This window comes from Glossina fuscipes, unplaced genomic scaffold, assembly GCF_014805625.2.
Source record: "Glossina fuscipes isolate IAEA_lab_2018 unplaced genomic scaffold, Yale_Gfus_2 3, whole genome shotgun sequence".
Classification (NCBI taxonomy): Eukaryota; Metazoa; Arthropoda; class Insecta; order Diptera; family Glossinidae; genus Glossina; species Glossina fuscipes.
The window spans coordinates 8,783,191-8,807,484 of record NW_023998417.1 but is presented as its reverse complement, the minus strand read 5'-3'; the positions used below and the strand labels follow the sequence as shown (position 1 = coordinate 8,807,484).

General features: G+C 32.6%; 6 protein-coding genes across 7 annotated transcripts in view; 2 read left to right on the top strand and 4 right to left on the bottom strand.

Moving 5' to 3' along the window:
* Positions 1-6,529, top strand: part of LOC119635209 (GATOR complex protein WDR24) — a 59,564-nt gene extending 53,035 nt beyond the window's left edge. Inside the window, exons 3-12 of the mRNA XM_038029901.1 lie at positions 2,664-3,175; positions 3,246-3,687; positions 3,753-3,864; positions 3,920-4,008; positions 4,102-4,431; positions 4,485-4,566; positions 4,646-4,795; positions 5,181-5,657; positions 5,717-5,902; positions 5,967-6,529. Of these exons, the coding sequence (XP_037885829.1) occupies positions 3,067-3,175; positions 3,246-3,687; positions 3,753-3,864; positions 3,920-4,008; positions 4,102-4,431; positions 4,485-4,566; positions 4,646-4,795; positions 5,181-5,657; positions 5,717-5,902; positions 5,967-6,323 (2,334 nt within the window). The 5' untranslated portion in view covers positions 2,664-3,066 and the 3' untranslated portion in view covers positions 6,324-6,529. The remainder of the gene's footprint in view (positions 1-2,663; positions 3,176-3,245; positions 3,688-3,752; positions 3,865-3,919; positions 4,009-4,101; positions 4,432-4,484; positions 4,567-4,645; positions 4,796-5,180; positions 5,658-5,716; positions 5,903-5,966) is intronic.
* Positions 253-2,629, bottom strand: LOC119635211 (integrator complex subunit 11). Its single transcript, XM_038029905.1, has 4 exons — positions 2,171-2,629; positions 2,064-2,098; positions 984-1,923; positions 253-885 (listed from the first exon to the last, which is right to left on the bottom strand). Exons 1-4 carry the CDS (start codon positions 2,382-2,384, stop codon positions 281-283), a joined length of 1,794 nt encoding a protein of 597 aa, XP_037885833.1. The 5' UTR covers positions 2,385-2,629; the 3' UTR covers positions 253-280.
* On the bottom strand, positions 6,379-8,036 carry LOC119635212 (probable glucosamine 6-phosphate N-acetyltransferase). The gene is made up of 5 exons (XM_038029906.1): positions 7,860-8,036; positions 7,498-7,708; positions 7,285-7,412; positions 7,156-7,217; positions 6,379-7,102 (listed from the first exon to the last, which is right to left on the bottom strand). Exons 1-5 carry the CDS (start codon positions 7,962-7,964, stop codon positions 6,847-6,849), a joined length of 762 nt encoding a protein of 253 aa, XP_037885834.1. The 5' UTR covers positions 7,965-8,036; the 3' UTR covers positions 6,379-6,846.
* A 3,589-nt stretch (positions 8,037-11,625) lies between these two features.
* On the bottom strand, positions 11,626-12,687 carry LOC119634674 (complex I intermediate-associated protein 30, mitochondrial). Its single transcript, XM_038028964.1, has 2 exons — positions 12,143-12,687; positions 11,626-12,077 (listed from the first exon to the last, which is right to left on the bottom strand). Exons 1-2 carry the CDS (start codon positions 12,623-12,625, stop codon positions 11,661-11,663), a joined length of 900 nt encoding a protein of 299 aa, XP_037884892.1. The 5' UTR covers positions 12,626-12,687; the 3' UTR covers positions 11,626-11,660.
* A 632-nt stretch (positions 12,688-13,319) lies between these two features.
* Positions 13,320-14,617, top strand: LOC119634673 (dehydrogenase/reductase SDR family protein 7-like). Its single transcript, XM_038028963.1, has 4 exons — positions 13,320-13,738; positions 13,806-14,211; positions 14,277-14,336; positions 14,396-14,617. The coding sequence occupies exons 1-4, from the start codon at positions 13,424-13,426 to the stop codon at positions 14,593-14,595; spliced, it is 981 nt and encodes a 326-aa protein (XP_037884891.1). The 5' UTR covers positions 13,320-13,423; the 3' UTR covers positions 14,596-14,617.
* A 118-nt stretch (positions 14,618-14,735) lies between these two features.
* Positions 14,736-16,447, bottom strand: LOC119634672 (probable cardiolipin synthase (CMP-forming)). Of its 2 annotated transcripts, none has more exons than XM_038028960.1 (5): positions 16,263-16,447; positions 15,524-16,126; positions 15,252-15,467; positions 15,052-15,187; positions 14,736-14,986 (listed from the first exon to the last, which is right to left on the bottom strand). In XM_038028960.1, the coding sequence occupies exons 2-5, from the start codon at positions 16,058-16,060 to the stop codon at positions 14,865-14,867; spliced, it is 1,011 nt and encodes a 336-aa protein (XP_037884888.1). In that variant the 5' UTR covers positions 16,061-16,126; positions 16,263-16,447; the 3' UTR covers positions 14,736-14,864. The 2 variants fall into 2 exon arrangements, with proteins under 2 accessions (XP_037884888.1, XP_037884890.1); XM_038028962.1 differs by lacking the exon at positions 16,263-16,447 and adding an exon at positions 16,180-16,261.
* Between the last annotated feature and the right edge of the window lie 7,847 nt (positions 16,448-24,294).

The following is a 24,294-nucleotide window of genomic DNA, read 5'->3' as shown; positions in this document are numbered from 1 at the left end:
GTCGTACTTTAGAATAATTTATCAGAAAAATTTCATGTATTTTAAAAGGGAATTGGATAAACACGGAATACCTTTTATAAAAATCACTTCAATATTTTATCATCGTGTGTAGCGCAGCGGATCAAAATTGACTTTTGACCATTTAAGATAAGAAGTACATAAAAGTACATCTCGAGATAAAAGTCTTCACTTTAGCTCACGTAAAAATCATCGATAACGAATTTATTTATCTTATATTTTACATTTCATATAATTAAATTGGAATTTACTAACACATACACTAACACATATTTTGCAAAGTATTTAAGATATATGCTCCAATATCCTCATCTTGATTGGTCCAAGTGATCAATAAAGTCTTATGCTTCGGGTCCTTTTCATCTTCTTCAATTTTGATTTCCACTGTTTCAACTGTAATTGTACAATTTTCTTGCATTGTAACTGTCCAGCCAGATAGCTTTTCTCTCAGCAAAGTTAATAGCGTTTCTCCCGTACGCAGTTTCGGGCTGGGATCGTCCATCTTCACTTTTGACGTGAAACGCATTACATGTCTATTAATACCGACCTCCTTAAGTGCTTCATTGAGATTTTGTAACATAATACGATTGTCTTTCATAACCAATACACCATGAATAAGTCGTCGACGTTTCGGATCAGGTGGTTGGGCGTTATAAATGCGCGTTTCAGCTTTTAGTAGGGACACTGAAGCGTCGACAGGAATTTTTACAGGAGTGGAAATAATACAGGTTTCACCGTTCGCTGGCATATAGGTTTCAATGCTAAACTCTTCTCGAATTTTAGTGCGTAGAAATTGCATTTTCTCAGCTTCACCGTGGACAAGCATAACATTTTTTGGTTCACAATTTTGTATAAGTTGCATAATACCTTGATTTTTTTTTTTTAAATGTTAAAATCATTGTTAATAAATTAATTATTTAATTGCACACGGATATGAATTATTTCAAAAATATGCTCTCACTTACCTTTCGCATCCGCATGAGCTGAAAAACTCATATATTCTACGGACATTTTAACTTCAACGACTTGTCGATTTTCGAATTCCACTTTTTTAGCTCCACCCAAAATTTTATTACCCACAGTGCCTTGAACGCAATAACCCGGCATTATAACCATATTATTTTCATTGGGAGCCCATTTTTTAAATATTTGTAAAGATAAACCGGCATGCAACATGCCCGGTGTAGCGAAAACCACCATAGATCCCGGGCTATCAATGTACGCCTTATCGAAAGGTTTAATATGCTTAAAATCAAACATATTGCGATGTACAAATGTTTTGCGTATTTTCTGATTCGTCCAAGTGATGAACATTTTGTAATACGTATTTGCCTTTTCGGTAAGGCCTAACGCAAAGTATATAGGATATTTAAGATTCATGCGGTCCCAATATGTCTCCAAAAGAATACACAATTCCTGGGCACGGCCCAAAGCAAATACGGGTATAAGTACTTTTCCACCTTTTGCAACACATTCGTGCACTTTTTTCAAGAAATCACGTTCACGACAACGTTTAGAATCACGTATTGTGGTGGCATACGTACTCTCGGAGATTAAGAGATCTGGGCGGCATTTATCTATCCAAGCGGAACCTAAGTGGCGATCAGGTGTCATATTATAGTCGCCAGTGTAAACAACAGATTGCGAAGCGACACGTATCCAAAACATAGCTGCACCTAAAACATGGCCCGCATAATAAGCCTTGATTTCCAACTCGCTATCCACCATAACACTTTGATGAAGAGTGACAGCGGTTACTTTTTTCATGCAATCTTTAATCATCTGAGTGGTGAAGAAATTTGATTCGCCTTTACGTTCCACAGCCACTTTACGCATATCTTCTAATAATATTGGTGCTATAGCCTTTGTTGGATGTGTCATATAAATCGGTCCTGAATAGCCTACCTAAATATTATATTAATCAATCAATGTAATGCGTGGTAATGCGTATCAGCATGATAAAGTAAACAATTAATTTTATTCAGCTATTATACGATTAATGATTGATTTATAGATATGTACAATATGTACAACATTTTACCTACCATTTCAGACATATAAGGCAAAGCTCCGCAATGATCTTAAATGAAAAGATGAAAGCAAACTTCTTTATAATTTCATTCTTTTCAAGTTTTTCCATTTCAATATTCACCTAAATGAAAATGGGAAATAATGACACAGTCAATGTGACTTGTAATGGGTCCATCTGGAACAATGTATGAAAAATCCGGAAAGCGACGTTCATCGTTATATCCCATGTGCATTCCACAATCAAGCATAATGTTTTTACCGCCCATGGATAACAAAAGACAACTACGACCGACGTCTTGACCAGCTCCTAATGGTGTTATTTTTATATCAGGCATGGTCTTAGAACCGCTTATTTAACTGGCTCAAGAATTAATTTGCAATTAATATAATTACTTTCTTTTTTTTTTTTTTTTTTTTGTTTAATACGATTCTCTTGAAAATTAATTTAATATAAAACCAATAAAATAGATAACACAAAATTAATGAACAAGTACTTGTTTAAATCAGAAAAATGATTGATTAATTTACTTGTATTTTTTTTTAAACGATATTTTTCTAATTTTAGAATTACTTTATTTAAATGTTTATTATTTTTTTTATTTACTTCTCTTTAGGAAATGAAAAAGATGTGAAAAGAACAAACCGAAATAACAAAAGAAAGGAACAACAACAATATAAAATTTTTACTTAGATTGCAAACTTTACCTTTAACAGATTTTTTTCTATATATTATTAGCAGTCTTATTAAAAAAAAGTAATAGTAATTAAATATTGAAGTGCCATAAACTTTTCTTGCCATTCAATCATCGTGAAAACATTGAAATATGTTTAATGGAAAATATTGAAATGATTTTATAACGTACTGGGAATTGCTGTTTCAATTTTTAAATTGAAGGTAACATTAACGTAAACATCTGTGTTTGTAAATATATTTTACAGACATGTTTATACCGATTATTTGTAAATTATAAAATATCAAAAGTGATTTAAAAGTGGAAAAGCTTGTTGAAAAACTAAATGTTGGAGGAATCTTTCACTATATCCATGCGCATATGTCAAGAAGGGCACGCGAACGCTTTAGCTTTGAATAAAGACTACTCTCAAATTGCGGTTGCCGGCAGAAGTTGTAAGTCGTCCTAAATATTTATATTTAATTATTATTATTATTATTACTATTATTATTCGTTTAATTCAAGTACTAAAACTATATTCCATTGAAAATGATGGCTTCACTGAGGTATGCAATATGCGTGGTGGAAAAAATCAAAATTTAAGTTATTCATCAAATGATGTAGCGTGGAGTGCTTTAGACAGTAATATATTAGCAACCGCGGCTACAAACGGAGTTGTTTCGGTATGGGATTTATCGAAATTTGGGAGACAAAAGCAATTGCTAGTGTACAATGACCATGAACGCACCGCTCATACGGTTACATTTCATAGCGGTGAAGCGAATATTTTGATTTCAGGTTCCCAAGATGGTACTATCAAATGCTTCGATACGCGTTGCGATAAAGCTATTTACACATTTTACAGTAATTCAGAATCAGTTAGAGATGTGAAATTCAGCCCGCATTGCAATAACGTATTCTCGGCTGTATCAGAAAATGGTACTGTCCAGTTATGGGATTTAAGAAGGTAATAATCCTTACGCGCTATAAAAACAAAATTTATTTTAATTAATAAAATTAAATTTAAAAAAGGGGTGAGAAGTGCTTATTGCAATTTACAGCACACAGTGGTCCAATTTACACCTGTGATTGGCATTCAACAAATAATTGGTTGGCCACAGGGAGCAGAGACAAACAAATTAAGGTGCTCTTTGACGTAAAAATAGTTTGTTTAAAAAATATAAGAATTCTACCTTCAGGTTTGGAATATGGATGGTAAAAATTCACTGGAATACACTATACATACCATAGCAGTTGTTGGGCGTGTCAAGTGGCGGCCAGAACGAACGTAATGAAATGATATTTTATACAAGAAATAGTCGTACATATTAAGATAAAAATTTGCGCATTTTCTTCATTTTTTTTCTTTTTTTCTTTTTAGTTATCATATTGCCAGTTGCGCTCTCGTTGTGGACTATAGTATTCATGTATGGGATATTAGAAGACCATTTATTCCTTTTGCTTCGTTTAATGATCATACAAACGTTACGACTGGAATAGCGTGGAAGGGCAATGATTCGCATTGTTTACTGTCGACAAGCAAAGATTCTACTATTTACAAACATGCATTTAAGGACGCTTCCCGTCCGGCAATTAAGGCTAATTCGCAAGGTGCTAGTTCGGGGCGTGGCGGTGATATATCGTTCGCTGATAAAAAGAAAGTTTATTCAATAATTACTGCAACACAAATGATGAAAATTAATCCATTGATGTACGTACTTATCATGAAGAGTTTATAAATTTATTTGAGAGTGTGCATTTCAGAGCTCGACAGAAATCGATTAATGGTACAGAACAATTTCATATAGCCGAATCGAATATGTGTAGATTTTTATTAAAATCCTCGGTAATGTTAAGTTTTTCTTCTTTACGAATTTATGAATTCATAATAAGAGTTTTTAAACAATTTCTTTGACTTCGCATAGTATACGGGATACAATGCAGATAATTCGGTACCACTTAAGGAACATGAATGCTTCTTTGGTTGCGCTAAAGAGTTAATATTCACAGGTAAAAAACTAGGCGACATTTGTGATCACAATGCTATGGTATCGCGCAAATATGGTAAACACAATGTAAGTTCATAAAATTTCGTATCCAATGATACCCATCCGTGAGAAGTATATTATTTGTTAAGCAATTCATTATATACGCTGTCTGTCCGAAATTGTTTTACTAAAGTGTAGCATTCCTCTTACAAATTGGAAGTTAATTGGAAGCAATTATGAAAGAGTTTCTCGTTGCGCTGTTAAAATAAACTTTCCTTAACATTGTTTCACCATACGTAGTTTTACAAATTTGTAACTTATGTCTCCACAAGAATGATTGCATGAATTAAATTTTGTAGTTTCTATATGTATTCGCTTAAAATAATGGGTATCCAAGCTTGCGGAACAAATTCTACCAATATATATATATATTATTTTAAATAATAATGTTCGTTTCGTTTATCACTTCAAGGCCACAACTTTATGGAATTTCATAAAAGTGCTTTATGCTTCCAATGAGTTTAATAAACAAAAATATGAGCATCGGAATTCATTTTCGAAGCAAAAAAATTGCCAAACCTCCCGTAGGTCAACGCATGCGATCAACAGTGACGTCCTAATGAAATGGGATCATCATGAAAATAACAGTGGTATTGGGTCCGCCGATGGCAATGAACTTAAATCGCAAGACGAGGATGCACTCTTAGATGCCAGCGATTCTGGTGGCAAACAGACATATCCTCCTTACGGTTCAGTTATTTTGTCAGAAACTCAAATCTTAACGGAAATCACTTTTGACAATTTCGATGTGCTGCGTAATGGATTCATTTATGTTGGGCCTCCTGATTTTACAAAAGCTTTAGCATTTCCTGATACTGCTTTGCACTGTGATGTTCAAGCGGCTAGACCGCAATTGGATATAAAGGCTCAAGATCGTGCAAAGTCGCCGGTAATAAACCAATTCATACGCATGCGCAATTCCTAATAGAATGTAATGTTCATTATCAGCCCCCCAATGTGCCGGCTATTTTAAAAGTCAACCACATACCTCCTATTCCGATGTGGGAGCCTCATCAGTTCATAGCGGATGCATTAAAATTGCAGAACGATGTAGGTGATGTACAAACCGCTCTAGCTGTCCTAATAGCGATGGGTGAAAGTCGAAAATATTTACCGATTGAAGAAAGTTTAATTGTAAGTGTTTTTTTATTTGTGAAAAGTTGAGAAATTGCAATATTTTATAATTATCTAATTCAAGGAGCATTGGTTCCAGACTTATATTGATCAATTGCATCGCTATCAAATGTGGAACGAGGCTTGCACCGTAATAAATCTTGCTTGGATTGCATCTGTGCAAGAATTGAATCAAAAATCGACAACTGTTTACACAAATTGTGGCGATTGCGGACGTCCATTGAGTGGTAGTGCCGGTTGGTATTGTCAGAAGTGTAAATCTATGCGTTCATCAAAGTGCTCCATATGTGGTTTAATTGTAAGAGGTGTGTATGCATGGTGTCAAGGCTGCTCACATGGAGGTCACATCGAACATTTAATGGAATACTTTTCGAATCGCTCTATTTGCCCAATCTGTGGTCACTTGTGTGAGTATAATTAATGAATTTGACCAAAAATATTACACTAGGATTAAATATGTTAAGTAATGCACAAACTTTCTGTTTTAAACGAATATGGTTTTTCTTTTTTGCATACATTTTATTATTAATTTATAAAAGTACTTTTAAAAGGTAAAATACACACCACCTGGAGCATCAAAGATTGGATGCAAAATGCATATACAAAAAAAAAAAAAAAAAAAAAAAATTAAAAATTATTTAATTGACGAGAGAAAAAAATAATCATTATTCCATTAAGTACACACATACATACATAATAAGCAGCGTAAATAGCTTGACTCTATTATAAGCATAAGGCCAAGCCGAAAATACGGCCAGAACTGCCCTCCTGCCCTAAAGCACAGATTTTGATAGCTTTGGGAAATCGTTAACTTAAAATTGTAATAAAAACGAACCAAAGTGATGATCTCAACAGTTTTTTAACTTTGGTTAGTTGCGGCTTAGGTTAATACCGAACAACACAATTTAAAGTTTTGATTTGGCGGCAGTACTGGCGGCTAATTGTCAGGAATTAAAATCGAGGCTTACAGTTTGGCAAGCTTCCGCGGGGAGCGAGTCATTTGTTACGCTATTGAAGGAAGTTAAGTTGTGTTTAGCAGTCGATGGTTCATCATCATAACGTATCGTCATTGAATTCGCATTGCCCGGCACTAGCAGGTACCCTAAGGACTCGTAGAATTTAATAAGTTTATCTTTACAATCCAAAGTCATCTTATAACATCCTAAATATCGAGCCAACAGTGATACAGTAACAACGATGCTAAAAAGTTGAGAAATTTTATTTTCCATAAAATCAAAAACCTAATTACTTACAGTTTACCCAATTGTTTACCGCGATAGGTATCATTAACGACAACATCTTCCAGGCGACCACGCTAAACGAAAAAAGATATTTAATAAAATCTTTTTTCAAAACAAAAAATTACTTTTACGAAAACTCACTATAGCACAATTGTGTATAAATTTCCTTTCAATAACTAATGAAGCAGCAGCTATTATTTCATTTTTACGGGCATCTTCAATAACTGTAACATAATAATCACCAGTCGATTTCATTTGCGAGAAGCGTGCTTGTTTGTTAACGAACGTAAAAAAAAACGTCTCAATTGCTGTTTTTCTTATTAACAATGAAATTATCTTAAATTATTATCTTACTTAAAAATTGTGTACGAGTCACTGGTCCGACATGCGTTAGTTGAGATAACAATTGCAAAAAGCCACGATCGAAATCGCTATCCTTTAGTGGCCTCACTTTTAGCCATGTTTCACCAGGGCAGGCTGCCGAAATAAATGGATTAAATTTTGCCGGGCTTTGATGAAAATCCAATTTTAATAATAAATTAGGATCGTAAAGGTACGTTTCCTCCTGTTGAAAAGACATAATATATATAAAATTTAAACCATTTTGCATCTATTTTTTATTTATTTCGACTTGTTTTTAATTTGTCTTTGTTTTTTTTTTTTTTTATCTTCCAAGATAATAATGACAATTTGTAAGAAAGATAACGGTATTCTACCTGAAATTCCACCATATTACAATTGGCGTTAGTTGTTTTAAATTTTGTATGATTACAAAAATATTTTAACCAAAAGGTGTCTACGTAGCCACAATCAAAACTCATTTGTGAATGCTTTCAAAATGTAACATTTCAGTAAATGTGAAGCATACCGGTTTGCAATACCACTTTTATATCTAGCGCTAAAACTTACGATGTTACATTAATTTCGTCATTTTATTCGTAACGCAGAGAAATATACACGTTTTGCGACTTGTATTTACATTATTCGTCTGCTTCTTGATAACGTCCGGAAAATTACAAATAATGCAATAAAAATATTGAATTTCGTACATATATATATATAAGTGGGCATATCCAGCTCAGTAACATGGGGACAGTTGAAATATCGAAAAATTGTCAGAAAACTTAAGTTCTTAAAAAGTCATTAATTAAGTCGTCGGCTGTTAACAAACAGCAGAGATTTATTTCGCATATGGTTATTGTGGCATTTAAGGTGCGTTTCAAGTCAAGAAACTGTTTTTTGCTTCCTTTTTATATTATCGTTAACACTAGAAAGACTGAAACAACTGTCAGAATGTGTAAGATGGTATAATACAAACAACAAACATTTATACGCAATAAAGAGCGAGGGAATGTAAATAGAATAATTAATAAATGCATTTATATCAGATATCATAAGTCACTAAATGCTAAGAAATTGTATCTTTATAAATATAATCTTTTTTTTAATTTGAATTAAAAAGCAATTAAAATAACTTCTTTGGGCAATCTAGTGTTAAACGAATTATTCAACAAGGTCTTGCAGCCGGGTAAGAGAGGGACTCCTACTATGTTCAACTGGTTTCTTTTCAGCTAACAAAAGTAAACAAAGAAATAAAAAGCATTATTTGCAAACAAAAGAGAGGAAAGTGAAAAAATCGCCTTTTGATGACTTATGAGTACCACGAAATTTCTTTTTCGGTTTAAAGCTTTTTAGAAGGTCACTCATTCAAATTTTCAATTCAGAAATGTAGATTGAAACGATTGGAACTGGATTGACTGATTGGAAATCTAATGGAAACTTGATAGACATTAAATTATTACGGTTATGTTATTAATACATTGGTTTTTTATTTATATATGGTCTGCGAAACGTACACATTTCGTACGCGTTAATTCTTAAAAAGAGGTTTTTTCATTATCAAACGAACTGAATATCTTGTCTTGTTTATTTGTTGTTGTTATTGATTTCAAAACGAATAACAACAATGACTTGATAACGGCACCCAACGCAGTTTTAAGTCTGGACGGTGATTCAATGCGTTACGTTATATAAAATCATTTTAACTCTTTAAAATCGAAAGTTTTCGTGAATGTTTAATTAAATTTAAAAAAGTTAGAAATGATAAGAAGGCCATCAAATCGAGAAACCTGCCATCATACAATCACCTTAATATCAATGATCACTTTCATTAACTAGATAAATCCATGTAACACTTTTCATACCCACCATTAAATCTTATTCCTTTCCTCAGCCGGAGCTTTATTTATTCTTTTGAATTTGTAAGACCAAGTAACTTTATATGCCCAAAAGGCTTAAATTATATTCCAAATTTCACAGTTCTTGCGATGTCGTCAACAATTTACTTCGCGTAAGTGGGATGTGGACGAAACGAATCTTATCAATTCTTTTTTTTTTTTTGTTAGATTGTTATGATGTGGTCTGGATCCGCTTCGTAGTTACAGATACCTAACCCGATGATGAAATTTTCTTAAGATTTCTTCTAATTTAATACTCTAGTTGCTTATTTCTTTTTGCTTCCATCCCTTTTATTTATCACAAACGTAAACAAAATCCAATGTTGTCAACTTCTAATTTCTATAAATAAAATGTGAGGTTTTTAAGTAGTCATTTATTATCAAACTAAGCGAATATCTGTAAAGCGCTACAAGTGCGTGTCCGTGTTTTATATGTTTACGCGATTTACTTTCTTCTAGAGTAGTTTTTTTTATTTTCTCTCTTGCTTGGATTTGTTTTGCGATCAGAAGTTTACAAAGCGGATTGATTAATTTAAGCAAGAAAATAAAAAAAAGAATGCCATCCAAATAGAAAAAAAGAGAGATTTGCACCTAACCGCAAATTTTGAACTGGTCGAATATTAATTAATTGTTTTAAGTGCTTTGTATGTTTGTGTTTTAAATATGGTTTTTATATGTTTGCGCGATTTACTTTATTTCACAACAGTTTCTTCTTCTTCTTCTTAAAACGACTACATTACTAAGTTGGTTGCAATTACTGTAAATTCTGTTTGTGCGATTGTGTTGAATTCGTGTATTTCTATCATTTTGAAAGTTAGTAGTTTTATGTTAAATTTACAGAGTTAAAGTTCGTTCGCTTTATTAAACTATGTGCGAAAATTGAAGAACAAAGTAAAAACAGGATATTAAAAGTAAAAAATGCGCAATAGTTTGTGATTTAAGCACGGCTTTTATATATACATGCGCGATTTGCTTTATTTCTCAACAGTTCTTTTTTTTCTTAATACGAATCTTATTGCCCGGCTTGTTGCATTTTCTCTGTACTGTCGATGTATGAGTATGCGTTTGCTGAATTCGTGTCGTCGCGTTATTTCAGATGTTATTTGTCTTAGGTTAGTTTTGCATATCCGCAGTTGGTTTTTTATGTCGAAAGTGAGCGGAAGGCTCGATAAAAATGTGTACGATAGTTGAAAAATATCATAAAACGGATAGAGAGAGCAAGAAAACTTACGCTTTCCTTCTATATTTTTATAGTTTGTACGTTTGCTTAATTTTATAGCTTTTTTTTCCTTAACACGAGTCTTATTGCCCGGCTTGTTGCATTTTCTCTGCACTGTCGATGTATAAGTATGTGTTTGTTGAATTCGTGTCTTTCGCTATTTTCGTGTTAAGAACACTATTTTTAAAGGAACATAAAACGGATATAGGAAATAAGAAGCGAACGTAACTGTGTAAAACTACTCTCTACCTTTGTATTGAGTCTTTATGTAGTTGCGCGATCCTGGTTTATTTCTTTTCGTTTTTTCTAAACACGAGTGTTATTGCTCGGGTTATTGGAATTTCTTATATGTTTTTAGTATTCGTGCATATGCATTATTTCAGACGCTACTTGTCTTACGTTATGTTTGTATCTCCGCAGTTATTTTTCGAGTCGGAAATGAGCGGAAGGCTCGGTAAACATATATATAAAAATTGAAAAAGATCGTAAAACGAAAAGAAAAAATATAAACAAGAAACCATTGGTTAGTAATTTTGTGCGTGAATTTTCACAAAAAGCTTAAAATTATTTTCTATCGTGTACGCGCGTGAGTGAATGTTTAATTTTTATCTCTCTGCCTATTAACGCAAAAAATAGAGAGAGAGAGAGAGAGGATTTATATCATGCAATGGGCCATTGAAACATGACCATTAGATTTTAAAGGTAAGTTTAATAATGATCATTGAATTTTTTGAATAAATATATAGTCATTAGTAACCTTGACTCAAATACTAGCAGATAATAGGAAAAATTTCGATTAGATTGAACAAAATTTTTTTATACTTATTTCATATAACTAATTTGCTTGTACTTGTTAGTGAAACGGAAAATATTTCAAAAAAGCGTGCGATAATTTTTTTGCATGATATTTATATTTATCCCATTTGATAGCTGATAATTTTCGACTGAGAGCAAACGAGGTATCATATTGGACATAATTGAAAATTTAAATAAAAGATATATATTAATAAAACAAATGTATGGAGTTTATTAAACAACTTTTCTTCCTTAACAAAAATTGACTATGTGGCTGCGATGTAGTTTTGTGTTCGATACATTTCATAAGCAAATTCTTCGCGGTGGTTTGGATCAAATTCTAAACCAATATAATCAATTTCCAAATTAAATTGTCCATCCATACCATTCTTGGCGCTGACGGAGAAACCAAAATGTGTAATCTGATTTAACGGCACAGCTTGCTGTTTGTCTTGGATTCTTCCTTTAGAGGAATAGAAAAATTTTGAAAATGGTATCTTCGATATTTGCCAATGTGGCCCGCCACGCGTGTAAAGAGCATAATGGTAGATATCGTTCCACATCATGTCAAAGTAGCCTTCGCAATGTAAATTGATTAAATAACTGCGACCATCACCACGCACTTTTAACACCAGCATATTATACTGACTCCAATCATACGTAGTTTCACGTTTAAAGGATTTCTATAATGACACTAACATATTTACATATATTTTAATATAAGAATCTATCTCATTTAAATTCTTACCCTCACTCTTTTAGTTCTCATACTGGCGTAACCAGTTCTTTTTATGATACCGTCTTTAACGTGCTCCGAACAAACATCGCCATGAAATAATCCACCGCCCGAATTGCTTAGTTCTAACATTGCTGTACTTCTGCCTTCATTATGATCCTTATCCGAAGTAACGACCCATTTATCTAAAGAATTTTCGTTCTTGAAATTGAATACTATATCGGTTTCTCCAGGTCTATAAACTAAAATTGGATCTGATTCAAAGGTTTCCTTAACCTCTTGTCTCCACAATTTTATTTCTTCCTTTAATTCTTTAAAGCCATCCAAGATCATTTGCTTCCTAGACGGTTGAGGTAGAGCAGTTTTATAACCCGATTTCTTTTCACGCTCCCAAAAGGTAGACGAAACCGGTGAAGTATGTATATGAGATAAACCGTTTAACGATTGTACACATAACGGCAGATATTGGCATACAATGCGCGAGAGCGTTAACATTATTTAATATAATTTTTCATCAAAATATAAGAACTTGTTTCTTTGCTTTTCTCTCATATTTATGAAAATGCGTAACTATCAGCTGGTCTTGTAACAATTCAAAAAAATATTTCTAAGCATGTGACGTTAACAACTAATCACACGCACGAGAGAAAAAAGAATAAAAGGGTTAATTGAAAAAGGTAAAAGTTACTAGGATGATGGATTTGGTTTCAAGGATATATATTTGGTTTAGTGTTAGGCCTTTCGCAAGTTATCTGTACTTTTTTGTTAAAAATTTCATATAGCATGCAATTATTATTAATACATAAAAAAAAAACTCGATTTACAGAAAGTTGTGGTGAATTCGTCTATTATTGTTATTATTTGAAGGGAAGATTTTCAATTGGATTTGTTTTTTATTACTATTATTGTGTTTTTTACTGAATATTTCTAATTTACGTATAAAAAATTATATTCATTTTTTCATTTGGATTTACCTCATTACATGATGGCATATATGTATAGCAAGGTTTACCTTGTGTCCTTTAACTCAATTTACGCGATTGTCAGCTTATATATATTTGTCGTTTCTGATGAACATACCTGGCCCTGTATATAGTGAAAATGCATTCTAGTTAGTTTAGTAGAGTTTGTTAACTTCACAGAACAAATGCAGCTGTGTAAAAAAGAAAAAATAGGCAGCACTTTTACTAACATAATATAAATATTTACTAAGCCTTTTCCATTCATCTAAAAAAACCAAAAAAAAGATAAATATTTATTAGAGATTAAAGTTCGCAATTATCGCTTTCAACAATGGGTTACGATGAGATATCAAAGAATTCCAGATCTATTACGTCGGGAAATTGGAATGTTTTATATTGGGTTTTAGGAAGTATCTGCTTGCCCGTTGTAATGCCTTTAGTGTTGTTAAATTTATGGCATAGATCACTGATAGCGAAAAAAAGGAAACATTTGCCTGGTAAGGTAGTGCTAATAACTGGCGCCAGTTCGGGTTTGGGTGAAGCTATGGCTCATGTGTTTTATAAAGCTGGCTGTAAATTGTTATTGGCTGCTAGGCGACTAGAAGAATTAGAAAGAGTGAAGAACGATTTATTAGACCTTGAAATTGTAAGTTCATTTGGAACAATTGGAAAGAAATAATTTTTGACTGCTCTGGCTTCCATATCCTTATAAGGTAGGAGTTGCTTATCCTCCCAGTGTTCTACAATTGGACTTGGCTGAACTGAATGCTATGTCCCGATTTGCGGAAAAGGCGATAAGCATACATGGTGGCGTCGACATTCTCATTAATAATGGAGGAATTAGTGTACGAGCTAATATTATTAACACTGCTTTGGATGTGGATTTAAAAATCATGACTGTAAATTATTTTGGCTCAGTAGCTCTGACGAAAGCTATATTACCCTCTATGGTAAAAAGGCAAAGTGGTCATGTCTGTTTTATTAGCTCTGTTCAGGGTAAATTTGCTTTACCTCATCGTTCAGCATATTCAGCATCTAAGCATGCCTTGCAGGCATTCGCGGATTCTCTTAGAGCTGAAATGTCTAATAAGGGTATAAAAGTTACTTGTATAAGCCCTGGTAGGTAATATAGTAATATGATGGTAGCAGTAGTACTCATGTCTTGTTCTCAATCTAATATGTAGGTTATATTAGAACTCAATTATCCGTGAATGCTTTAACTTCCACGGGGCAAATACATGGCAGTAAGTTTCATATTTTCTTTAATTAAAAATTGTTTATACTTTCTAGAAAAATATTGTAGAAATGGATAAGGCTACTGCCGAGGGAATGTCAGCTGAAGCGTGTGCAGAGCGTATATTGACTGCCGTATTGAGGGGCGACAAAGATTTAATCATCTGTAATGCGCAGGCACGCATTGCTTACTATTTGCATTTCTTATGTCCTTCAATTTATTTCTGGATTATGGCTAATCGCGCTTCAAAGTTAGAGAAAGAAGATTAACTATACAAACTGAGTATATAGGGTTGGTTTATTTGCATGATGTATGCTCGTCGCGTACATTTTTTACATAAGATCGTTTTTAATTATAATCATTCTTATCTAATGATTGCTCCTGATATATTCGTTAGATAAGAGTTCATGTTCATGTTTTCAGTATATTTAAATCAATTAAAATGAACTTTAAACGAAACAACGCTACGAAAGTTAGTACTTAAAAATAAAGGCGTTATAAAGGTCAGTTCCATTTTCCAACTTATGCATTGAAAGTCCTATGTTTTCCTTGTAGGCCGTTTAAAAATTTTAAACGTATTCTTGTTTAATATATAACTTAAGGCAGCGGCGACGGTAGTGCAGCCAGTCAAATACCATAAACCGTGTAAGCCCACGTGATCTGGAAAATGAGTTTCAAAAGTTGATGTATTTAACGTCTATTTTCCATATTTTGTATTTGCTTACCTATGTAATGCCAAACGGGGGCTCCCAAACTAATACCTACTGCGGCCAATTGCACGCCGGTATTTATTTTGCTAATTAATGTTGGTTCTAATTGGGCGGTAACATGAGTCGCATCAAAATAACGTGAAAACGTACGCTAAAAATAGATAACTTTCTTATAAAATTTTTAAGGCACTGCAACAACGACTAATGGAACTTACTGGCGGTGGCAGGCTTATGTAACGTATAACAAAACCGGCAGTTAATAAAAAAACATCTCGAAAGAGTATAACTCCGGCTAACCATAAAGGCAATAAGTCGCAATAGGTCATGGAAAGGACGAGGGAACCCATTAAAATTTTATCAGCGGCGGGATCTAAAAATGAACCAGCTTTACTAGCTTGACTAGGCCACCTCCTGGCGATCTGGCCGTCCAGCTAAGAAAAAATATATAACAAGTTTAAATATAGTAAAATAATAATGATTTGCTCACCACATCTGTAATACCTGCCACAGCTAGCAAACTGATGGCCATTCCATAATCACCGCTCACAATCACCCATCCAATATAGGGCGATAAGAGCATACGGCTTATAGTTAGCATATTCGGTACGGTTACGATGTTTTCGCGTTCGATGACTTCGCCCATTTTTTCGCGCATTCTTTCTTGCACTTTATGACGGGCCTCCCGTATATCTTCGACGATAACATTTTTACGTTCAATAAATGATTCCCTTTTCTTACCAATAACTTCTTGGAGAATATCGCGACCTTTAAGAGTTCTTTGATGCAATGATTGTTTTTTACGATCGGCATAGAGACGCAATTTTTCGACATCCCAATTGCGATATTGATTAATGTCGAGAAAAGAGATACGTATAAATCCTGTGGCGGCAGCATAACGATTTAAGCAGTTAATCACATTGGAAGCTGGTATAGAAGCACCGGTCGAAGCTACCAAATCGGTAAGGCCTTTACAAAGACCGTTATGTTGCCGTGATATTTGGCGAAATATAGTGGCAGGTAACATCTTGATCTTGATATGATTAAAATACCTGGTTTATCGAAGTCCCAGATAATTCTGTGCGCAGTGTACCTAAAATCACACAAACGCATTTATACGTAAGCAAATCTAAATATATAAATAACCTTGTTACAAATTATCTCTGTTAAAGTCTTGCCCCATTATGACCCCTTTCGAAATAAATGCTTGCACAATTATCATATCATACCATCAATTATTTTAAATTAATTAATGCTTATCGTGAAAATCTTTCCAACTTTTTCCTTTCAACTTATTATATTAGATTTGAATATGGTTAATACAATTTACAATTAATAGCGTTTGAAAGATTCGCTGTCAAAACTTTTTATGTTTTTATATTTATATTTTTCTTTCTGATGGCTCGCAAATCTTTTCTCTGTACATTAGAGTTGCCAGAGTTTATAATGAAGCAAGAATATGCTCTATGAATGGGCAATGCATGCAACGAACAGAAGTGGGCTTACACGAAAAAGAATCTATATATATATAGTCCTCGAAAGTAACGAATCGAATATCTGGGTATAGGCAGAGATTGTATTAAAAGAAGTCTTATATGATTCTCTACGTTGTTTGAGAATAATATCACATACGATAAGATTAAAGAAAAGAAAAGGCAAAAATAAACGAATTTAGTTTTGAAACTGCTCAAGTCTTCAAATTTAGATATGAAATTAATTTTCGGTTCTTTCTTCAATCTTTCTATAACAATAGATTTTCTACGAACTTGCTTTCAATGCGAATATGTATATTCATAAGTGTCGTGGCGTATTTATTATAAAGACTTTGTAGACTTCTCCGAAAAGAAAAAGTTGCCAACCCTGAAAAAAGATAATATTACATAATGATAATGATTCAATATTTCTTCAACAATTCAACAGCCCTTTTAACTTGAAACTTGGACAATGGAGGATGGTATTAAGCGGAAGGAAAAAATTCGACCTTGTGTTTAATTCGCAGAAGAGTGAAAAATTTATTCTTGCAGATAAATACTTCCAAAAACGTTAATATAAATACATAGTACCAAAGAAAAGAGAGATCAAGGTGCGACACTCCTGGCATTTGACTCCGAAGTAAACAAAAATCATCTGATTTTGGTGCAGTTAATAGTTGAATGTTTGCTAATCATAAACTGGAGAAAGAATGATAAAAATAATTGATTGCCCCTATTGGCTGTTTTTCTTTGTCGATTTAATCAAGTATGAAAAAGATAGCATGATTTTATTGAGGCTAGTGTTATACGTGATTTTGTAAACAAATATAAAAACAGAACAGAATAGTTAAGAATAATAAGTTTTTTTATTTAAAATTTCTTCCTTAACTGAAATTACTTCTCCGAAAATGTTGGCTAAAAATCGCCATTTTAAACGTCATAAATTTAAAAACATCAGCAAAATAATAAATATATATATTTTTAATATATATATAGTTACTTAAGTGTTCTTATCAATGCTTACGATCGCTTCAATTATCTAAAATCTTTTGCTGTAATTGCCTAATACCCAAAATTTTTTGTTAAATTATAAATTTCTACAAAATGATTACTTTGAAGACCTCTTACAGCCTACACCACTTGTGATACAAGGATATATTAAATTTGTGTGGATGTATCAAACCTATACCAGATCCAGATTTTCTTATAGCGATCAACTTAGAATCACTATCTGCCATTGTTCAAGTTTATCTGTCTATCCGTCTGGTCGAATTGTTTCCTTGTGTTCAAAGTATTTTTAGTAGGCCGGTATAGCATATTATTGCCAACGGACAAACGCTTTTGAAAATGGCTCGAACTTTTCGACTTCGACTTTGACTTTTTTCATCACTTTCCAATATAATGCCTTATATGAATAAAAATGTTGTTTAATAAATTTTTTAAAATTCATTTAATAGATTTTATTTATTTTGAAAACGTAACATAATTCTAAATAATTTTTTCATTCTATTTATGTAACTATATGATTATACTTAAGTTTTAAAATTCTTTCATCCAACTACGCTTTTACTATTATTGAATTTTGTTTCTCGAAGAGGGATGGGGGGGAGAAGGGATGGTAGAGAATTTAATTTTCTATTTAATATAATTTTAAAATTTATTTGTTCCACTTTGGTGCTACTTTAAAGCATTTTAACACTGGATATTTTCATTTTATTATTTATTATTATTGAACAATTTTGAGATACATATAAGTATTTGTTTATGTATGCATGTATGTATCTTCTTCAATTTTTAGATAAAGTAAATACTTAATTAATTATTGAATAATTTTTCGCTTAGTATCGAATATTTACTACAAAATATTTTCAATTTACTAAATATAATAAATAAAAATTGTTGTGTAAATAATTGAATATTTACCTTACTGTTTTTTTTTTTTTTTTTTATTTACAAATAATTCCTTTTCGCTTCATTACACGCATATGACTTTCATTATGTTAAAATTTTTATTTATATATATATATATGTATGAATATGACCCGTTAGAGCTAATGTAACATTGAGTCTCGTAAGGAACACATATGTGTTGTCTATCGAAATTGAAAAAGTTATTTGAAACTATTATAAATTTCTATTCCCACCACCGAATGATAAAGCATTTAAAACCATAATATAGTTGGGCACGCCCCAACATTAAATTTCCTACATCACTCTACAATTATTCTTATAATGACTTTTCAAAATAAAGCTTTTTTTGGGGCGGGGGAAGGCGATCCGATCCGAACCCTCTTAAGCAACATCCGTCCTTGGACAAAAAAACACTTTATTGTGGGAAATTTCATCAAAATATTTCAAAAATTGCAGTTTGTAGACTGAGGAGCAGAAATCGAAACAGACAGATCGAGAGACAAATTTAGTATAATAAACACCCGGTATAATAAAAGGTGGGTCAAGCCTTTCTGGGTGTTCCGTACGTCCGCAAAAATTTCCTGTACGACAAGTGGCGTAGGGACTAAACACAATGGGATTTGATTGCTTCTTTTAAGGGCGAATTAAAGATGAGTACGAATTTAATTCATATGTTAAAAAAAGCAATCAGATCTCAGTGTATTTAGATTCTTAATCCCTTTGTTTCATTGACAACATTCAGGAAACACGAAGCAGAGACCTATCTTCTTGGCGTACACATATATATTTAATTGAATATATTTAATAGTTCGAAGGGAACTGAAACATAAGCGGCATTCCTTATCCTTCCCATACCCATAACCAGGAGACATATTTTTAAGAATGTCTATATGATATGTATTATCAGGGGTGGGCAAATTGTTTTGTCGACGCTTAAAAATATTTCAATTTTTACGTCACGGCGGAGCCGGGAATTCCTGATATTATTGATTCAATTTTTCTTTTTTTTAAATCGGTCAGAAGAAGAAAAATACTTAAACACATTCCATATTTGACAGCTGCTCAGTCGAGCCGTAAAGCATTGCTATGTGCGAGCGAATGGAATTCTTTAAAATTTGCAACGTAACGGGCCGAGTCGACGATACCGTGGACCGGCGATAGCATATACCTGATGTAAACATGCCGGCGGCTTTGAGTTATTGAAGGCTATGTTAGTTTGCGATTAAGTTTCGTTAGAAAGCTTTGAAATTTACTGTACTGTACTGTAATGGTACTAGAGAGAGTGTTATATAGAAAATGGCAAAGTTTTGCTTACGGCACTCTTTTAACTTTGAAGTCTTAAAATTTGAAACTCTTGGAGATTAATCCATGTTATAAAACTATAACTTTTAAAAGAAGGTTTTTAAAAACAGCTGAGAAATAGTGAGATGGATACGCGTTCTGAATTTTTCTTCCATATGGGATATGCAAAGTAATCTTTCTTGTGGTGTGATAGATAGTGATATCGTTATGAAATTTAATGTAATCTTAAAAATTATCGCAGAAAGCTAAAACTTATCGAATATAGGTTTGTTTTTGTTCCGAATAAATAATAAATTTCAAGATGCCTTTGAAAAGAGTTTGGCATGCCGATCCGCTTCTGCCGGCAGGAAATTGGAGAAGGAGATATTTTAATGTTTTTCTGTTACCGGTTCGAAAATTTCTACAACAATTTTTAATTCTTTTAAGCTCATCTATCAGCTGAAAACATAGATGCTGCCTGTAATACTACTGACGCATGCCTAGACTCAACTCAGGATTTTGAAAACTTTTTTGTATTGGTTTCGGTTGCGGTTGGTATATATATATGTATACACACATATATGTATATATATATATATATAACATACATATACATATATACATATGAACATACATACACATATATATGTATATTACAATAAATATATACATGTCTCCACGTTCATCGTTCCCTTAAAGTGTTCAACTTTTTTATTGGTCCCCTTTCATTAAGCAAAAAAAGGCTGTCAATCAAATTGCTTAGAGGTGGTGGGTATTGAAAATTCGCTTTTCGCGTATATATATAAATGTTCGCGAATAGTTTTGTTTTTCTTCTTTTTTTTTTTTACATCCTCTCTTACAAAGACCAAGGCTTTAATAGAAATAGTTTTTTTCTTAAATGTTATGAGGTAAAATGTATTAGATAATTAATTAATTAAGTGCTAAGTACTTTTTTAAAATTAATAAATTTTGAATTGTACAAAGTAAAACTTATTACTAAAAAAATCAGGAGCAGTTAGTTAATCTTGATATAAAGTACATTTCAATTTCTAAGTTATGTAATGCAATGCTTCAGTTGTTGAACCCATAAAGCAATTATAATCTCGCGAAATGTTTCCTTAGGGAGAATTAAGGAAAAGCAAAATAGAAAGGGGTTATACCGGAAAGTTCTCTCCGTTTTTCGAATATGGTCTCAAAATGGTTGACTGACCTGAATTAAGTCTTTCCGCAATTCGCCTTTTCCCCGATATTGTGAAGAAGGGATTATGCGCTAACAGAGTCTTGACATTGTCTTGACGTTGGGCGAAAATGGTCGCGCACGCGCGTTGCTTATCAGAAAGCAAGCATTTACCATTAATCGAATATCAATATTTGTCTGTCGATATTTTCTTTATTAAATTTCTTGCAGGGACACTTGCAAATCGCTTTGCTGTTCCAGTATACGTTGCAATTTGACTCTAAGCGCGATTCGGTCTTCTTAACTATAACCACAACAACAAGAGTGTGAGTCACATATATGATTCAATTGACTACGCGCATCATTGCGGAAATTGTTGTTGTAACCGGAATGCATAAAACTATCCGGAAGACCTGATATATATGAGTGCCATAAAAAAAAAAAAATCAAATTCCATGTCATTCCAAAAACCATATTTCATTCATTGAAGGCTTTCAGATTTAGATGGAAACCTACGAATTAACAAATGTAATTTCTATTATTCTATTACGCTTAATATATTTTAGATATCCTTTAGATATATGTATAAACATTTGTTTTACTCTTCTTTATTGAACTTACGCTCAGTCTCGTCGAGTTCACTAAAGACGCTTTCCTTATGTCAGCCTACGATTGATTGATCAGGGGAATTTAGTACTTTAATCGGAAATACAAAACTTTTTGAAAACACTTTTAACTGAGTTGCAACAACTAATAATAATAAGTTTAAATAATATTTTGTTAATTGTTTTTTTTTTTTTGCAAAAAATTAGATAATGCGATATGCAGGTACCGCTGTACAATATACTATTATGTCGGTGGTTATGAATATGGATAAGTCATTCTCACTTTTCATATATTTTGAAAAATATTCTTGGCCTTGGATGGCTAGCATAATAAATGCCATATATTCGCATATAGTTTGCATGTTTTGTTTGTATTTCGATTGATTTTAAAAATTGCTTCTTCCCACACCTTGTTTTCGCTTTACTTAAATTTATTAGATTTTAGAGATTTATCCGGAAGATCACAAGTTAAAAGAACAGAGAGAGAGAGAGAGAGAGAGCGATAAGAAGTAGGAGAGAGTAATATTGATTTATTAAAGTGATATTTAATTATTTACTTGAACTATTTTACACACTCGTCTATCTCTTCAGTAATTGTCCACTTGATTAATTCATGCAGCGAACGAGAGCATTTTAGTTATAGTTAAGAGATATTTTATATTTACATTTTTTTTTTTTTTTTTTTTTTTTTTTTTTTTTTTCAATGTATATTTCGACTGTGAGGGAGGAGTAGGTGTGTCTAATACAAGATGTGTTATTAAAATTTTGAAACACAGGATTTTTCAATAAAAATGAAATGATTTGTTTTTGTTAAAGAAAAAAGAGAGGAAATATCCTTAAAAGAATTGAGAAAAAGCGAAAAAAAGACAATTGATATTTTTATTTATATTCCATGCAATTAAGTTCTGCATACAATGACATTTAACGGCCCATTGTGGACTTCTTTTACAAAAGCGAAATCGATAAGCGTAAGTTGTGTGGATTGCTTTCAATTAAATCTGAGGTAATCGCACTAATAGGACGTTAGGTGAGAATATATTCCTTGTAAGGAATGAGTCGAGAATCGAGTTAATTGCTTTAGACCAACAGTTTCAAATAACTAGAAGAGTTGCAAGAAGGAGTTCAATAGCTTCTTGGAAAACCATTCGATTTCGGAAATCCATGCAGTTATTGCGCCGTAAACTTTCTCATGTAATAAATCGACGATTTGACGTGATATGAGGCACGTAGTCTCATCTTTTTGAAATCAGATATTGTTTAAGGCAATTTCTTGCACCTTGGAACGTAACAATTTAGTTAACATTAATTAATGGTTTCCTTCACTAGTAACATAAGGGGACTTCTGCAAAAAGATATCATAGTGATCTTTTTCCTTTGTAAAAACGCCACTGAAATTTAGCACAACCGTTCCATGATCAGTTTAAAAGTGGACAAAGTTACAAAATCTATCACATGCATGCGAACAATGTAAATGAAACTGAATCAACCTCGAAAAAACGCTAGCAATTTCCCGATATTCAGACTTAATCTAAGGAAGGTCATAAGAAAACATTCAATGTCAAGTTTGCTCTTCTAGATAAGCTATACTATTAAGTTTGTCAATGTGATTTTAATAGATGAACTGAGGTGCGAACGTTTCTAAATTGACACCACTATATACGCCAATCGAATTCACATAGTGCGATCCATGTGTCTGGACGTTTTGCAAATATATTTTGAAAATCTAATGGTGCCTTCTAATGGTGCCTGTAAAAAAAGTATAATCTGAAAAACTATATAGACTAATAATGGAAAGACATTCAATAAATACTTAGGAATAATGGTTCAAAACTCCTTAACATGTGAAAGAAGTAACCGATCGAGTTTTTATTATGGAGAAAATTCATTTGCTCGAAGATAAGCGAAATTCATTATGCAGAGCATATCGTCAATTAAAGGAAATGAAAATATTTTCCTTGAATTAAATTAAACTGAAATTTAAAATTAAATTTAATTAGAATTGAAAATTTAAATTAAAATATGGTTAAGAGTCGGCTATTTATCGTTTAGTGAAAGGCTTTAAAAAAATAGCGCTCGCAGCGGAGACGTTCGCAACTTCATTGAATATCAGTTGGGAAGATTGCTATTCCTATTCGTGTAACACGGAGACGGTCAGAAAGAAGTGAGCAAGCAGAAAGCGATTGGCTGGTGGCGGCCGCAGTCTAGTATGTGTCTAAGCGGCGCAGAGCCCACTATAGTTTCGATCAAAGTAAACTCTATCGCACTTGCGGTTTTGAAGCCGTAAACACTGGCTTCTTAGTTGCGTTTCTTAAGTACATGGCTATTCAAACGGTAGTATCAAAAAAAAAAAAGACGTGCAAAACAAATAAAATGCAAAGAACGTATGATATTTTAAAGGTAAGCACGATTATGTGGGCAAAAGAAATATGTCTCCCATAAGTGCAGTGTGTCTGCCGTGTGTGGAGTTTTATATCTAATGTTTATTACTGTTCATTGCCTTAGGTGGTGAAATGTTTATTGTTAATTTTAAATAATAACTGTAAATAATTGTTATTGTAAAATAAATTTACGATATACATAGGTGTATATATATATTAATGTAATCCTACTCGAGTTACTATGATTTAATTAATTTAAAAACATTGCGTTTATTTATTTTTTTAATTTTCTTATTTTTTTTTTTATTTTTATATATATATATATATATATATATATATATTGTTTTTTTTGATATCATTTCTACTATACATGAATGCATATATAGATTTAAATGTTAGTTACGTACGTAGTTATGTACTCTACTTATTGACTTTAA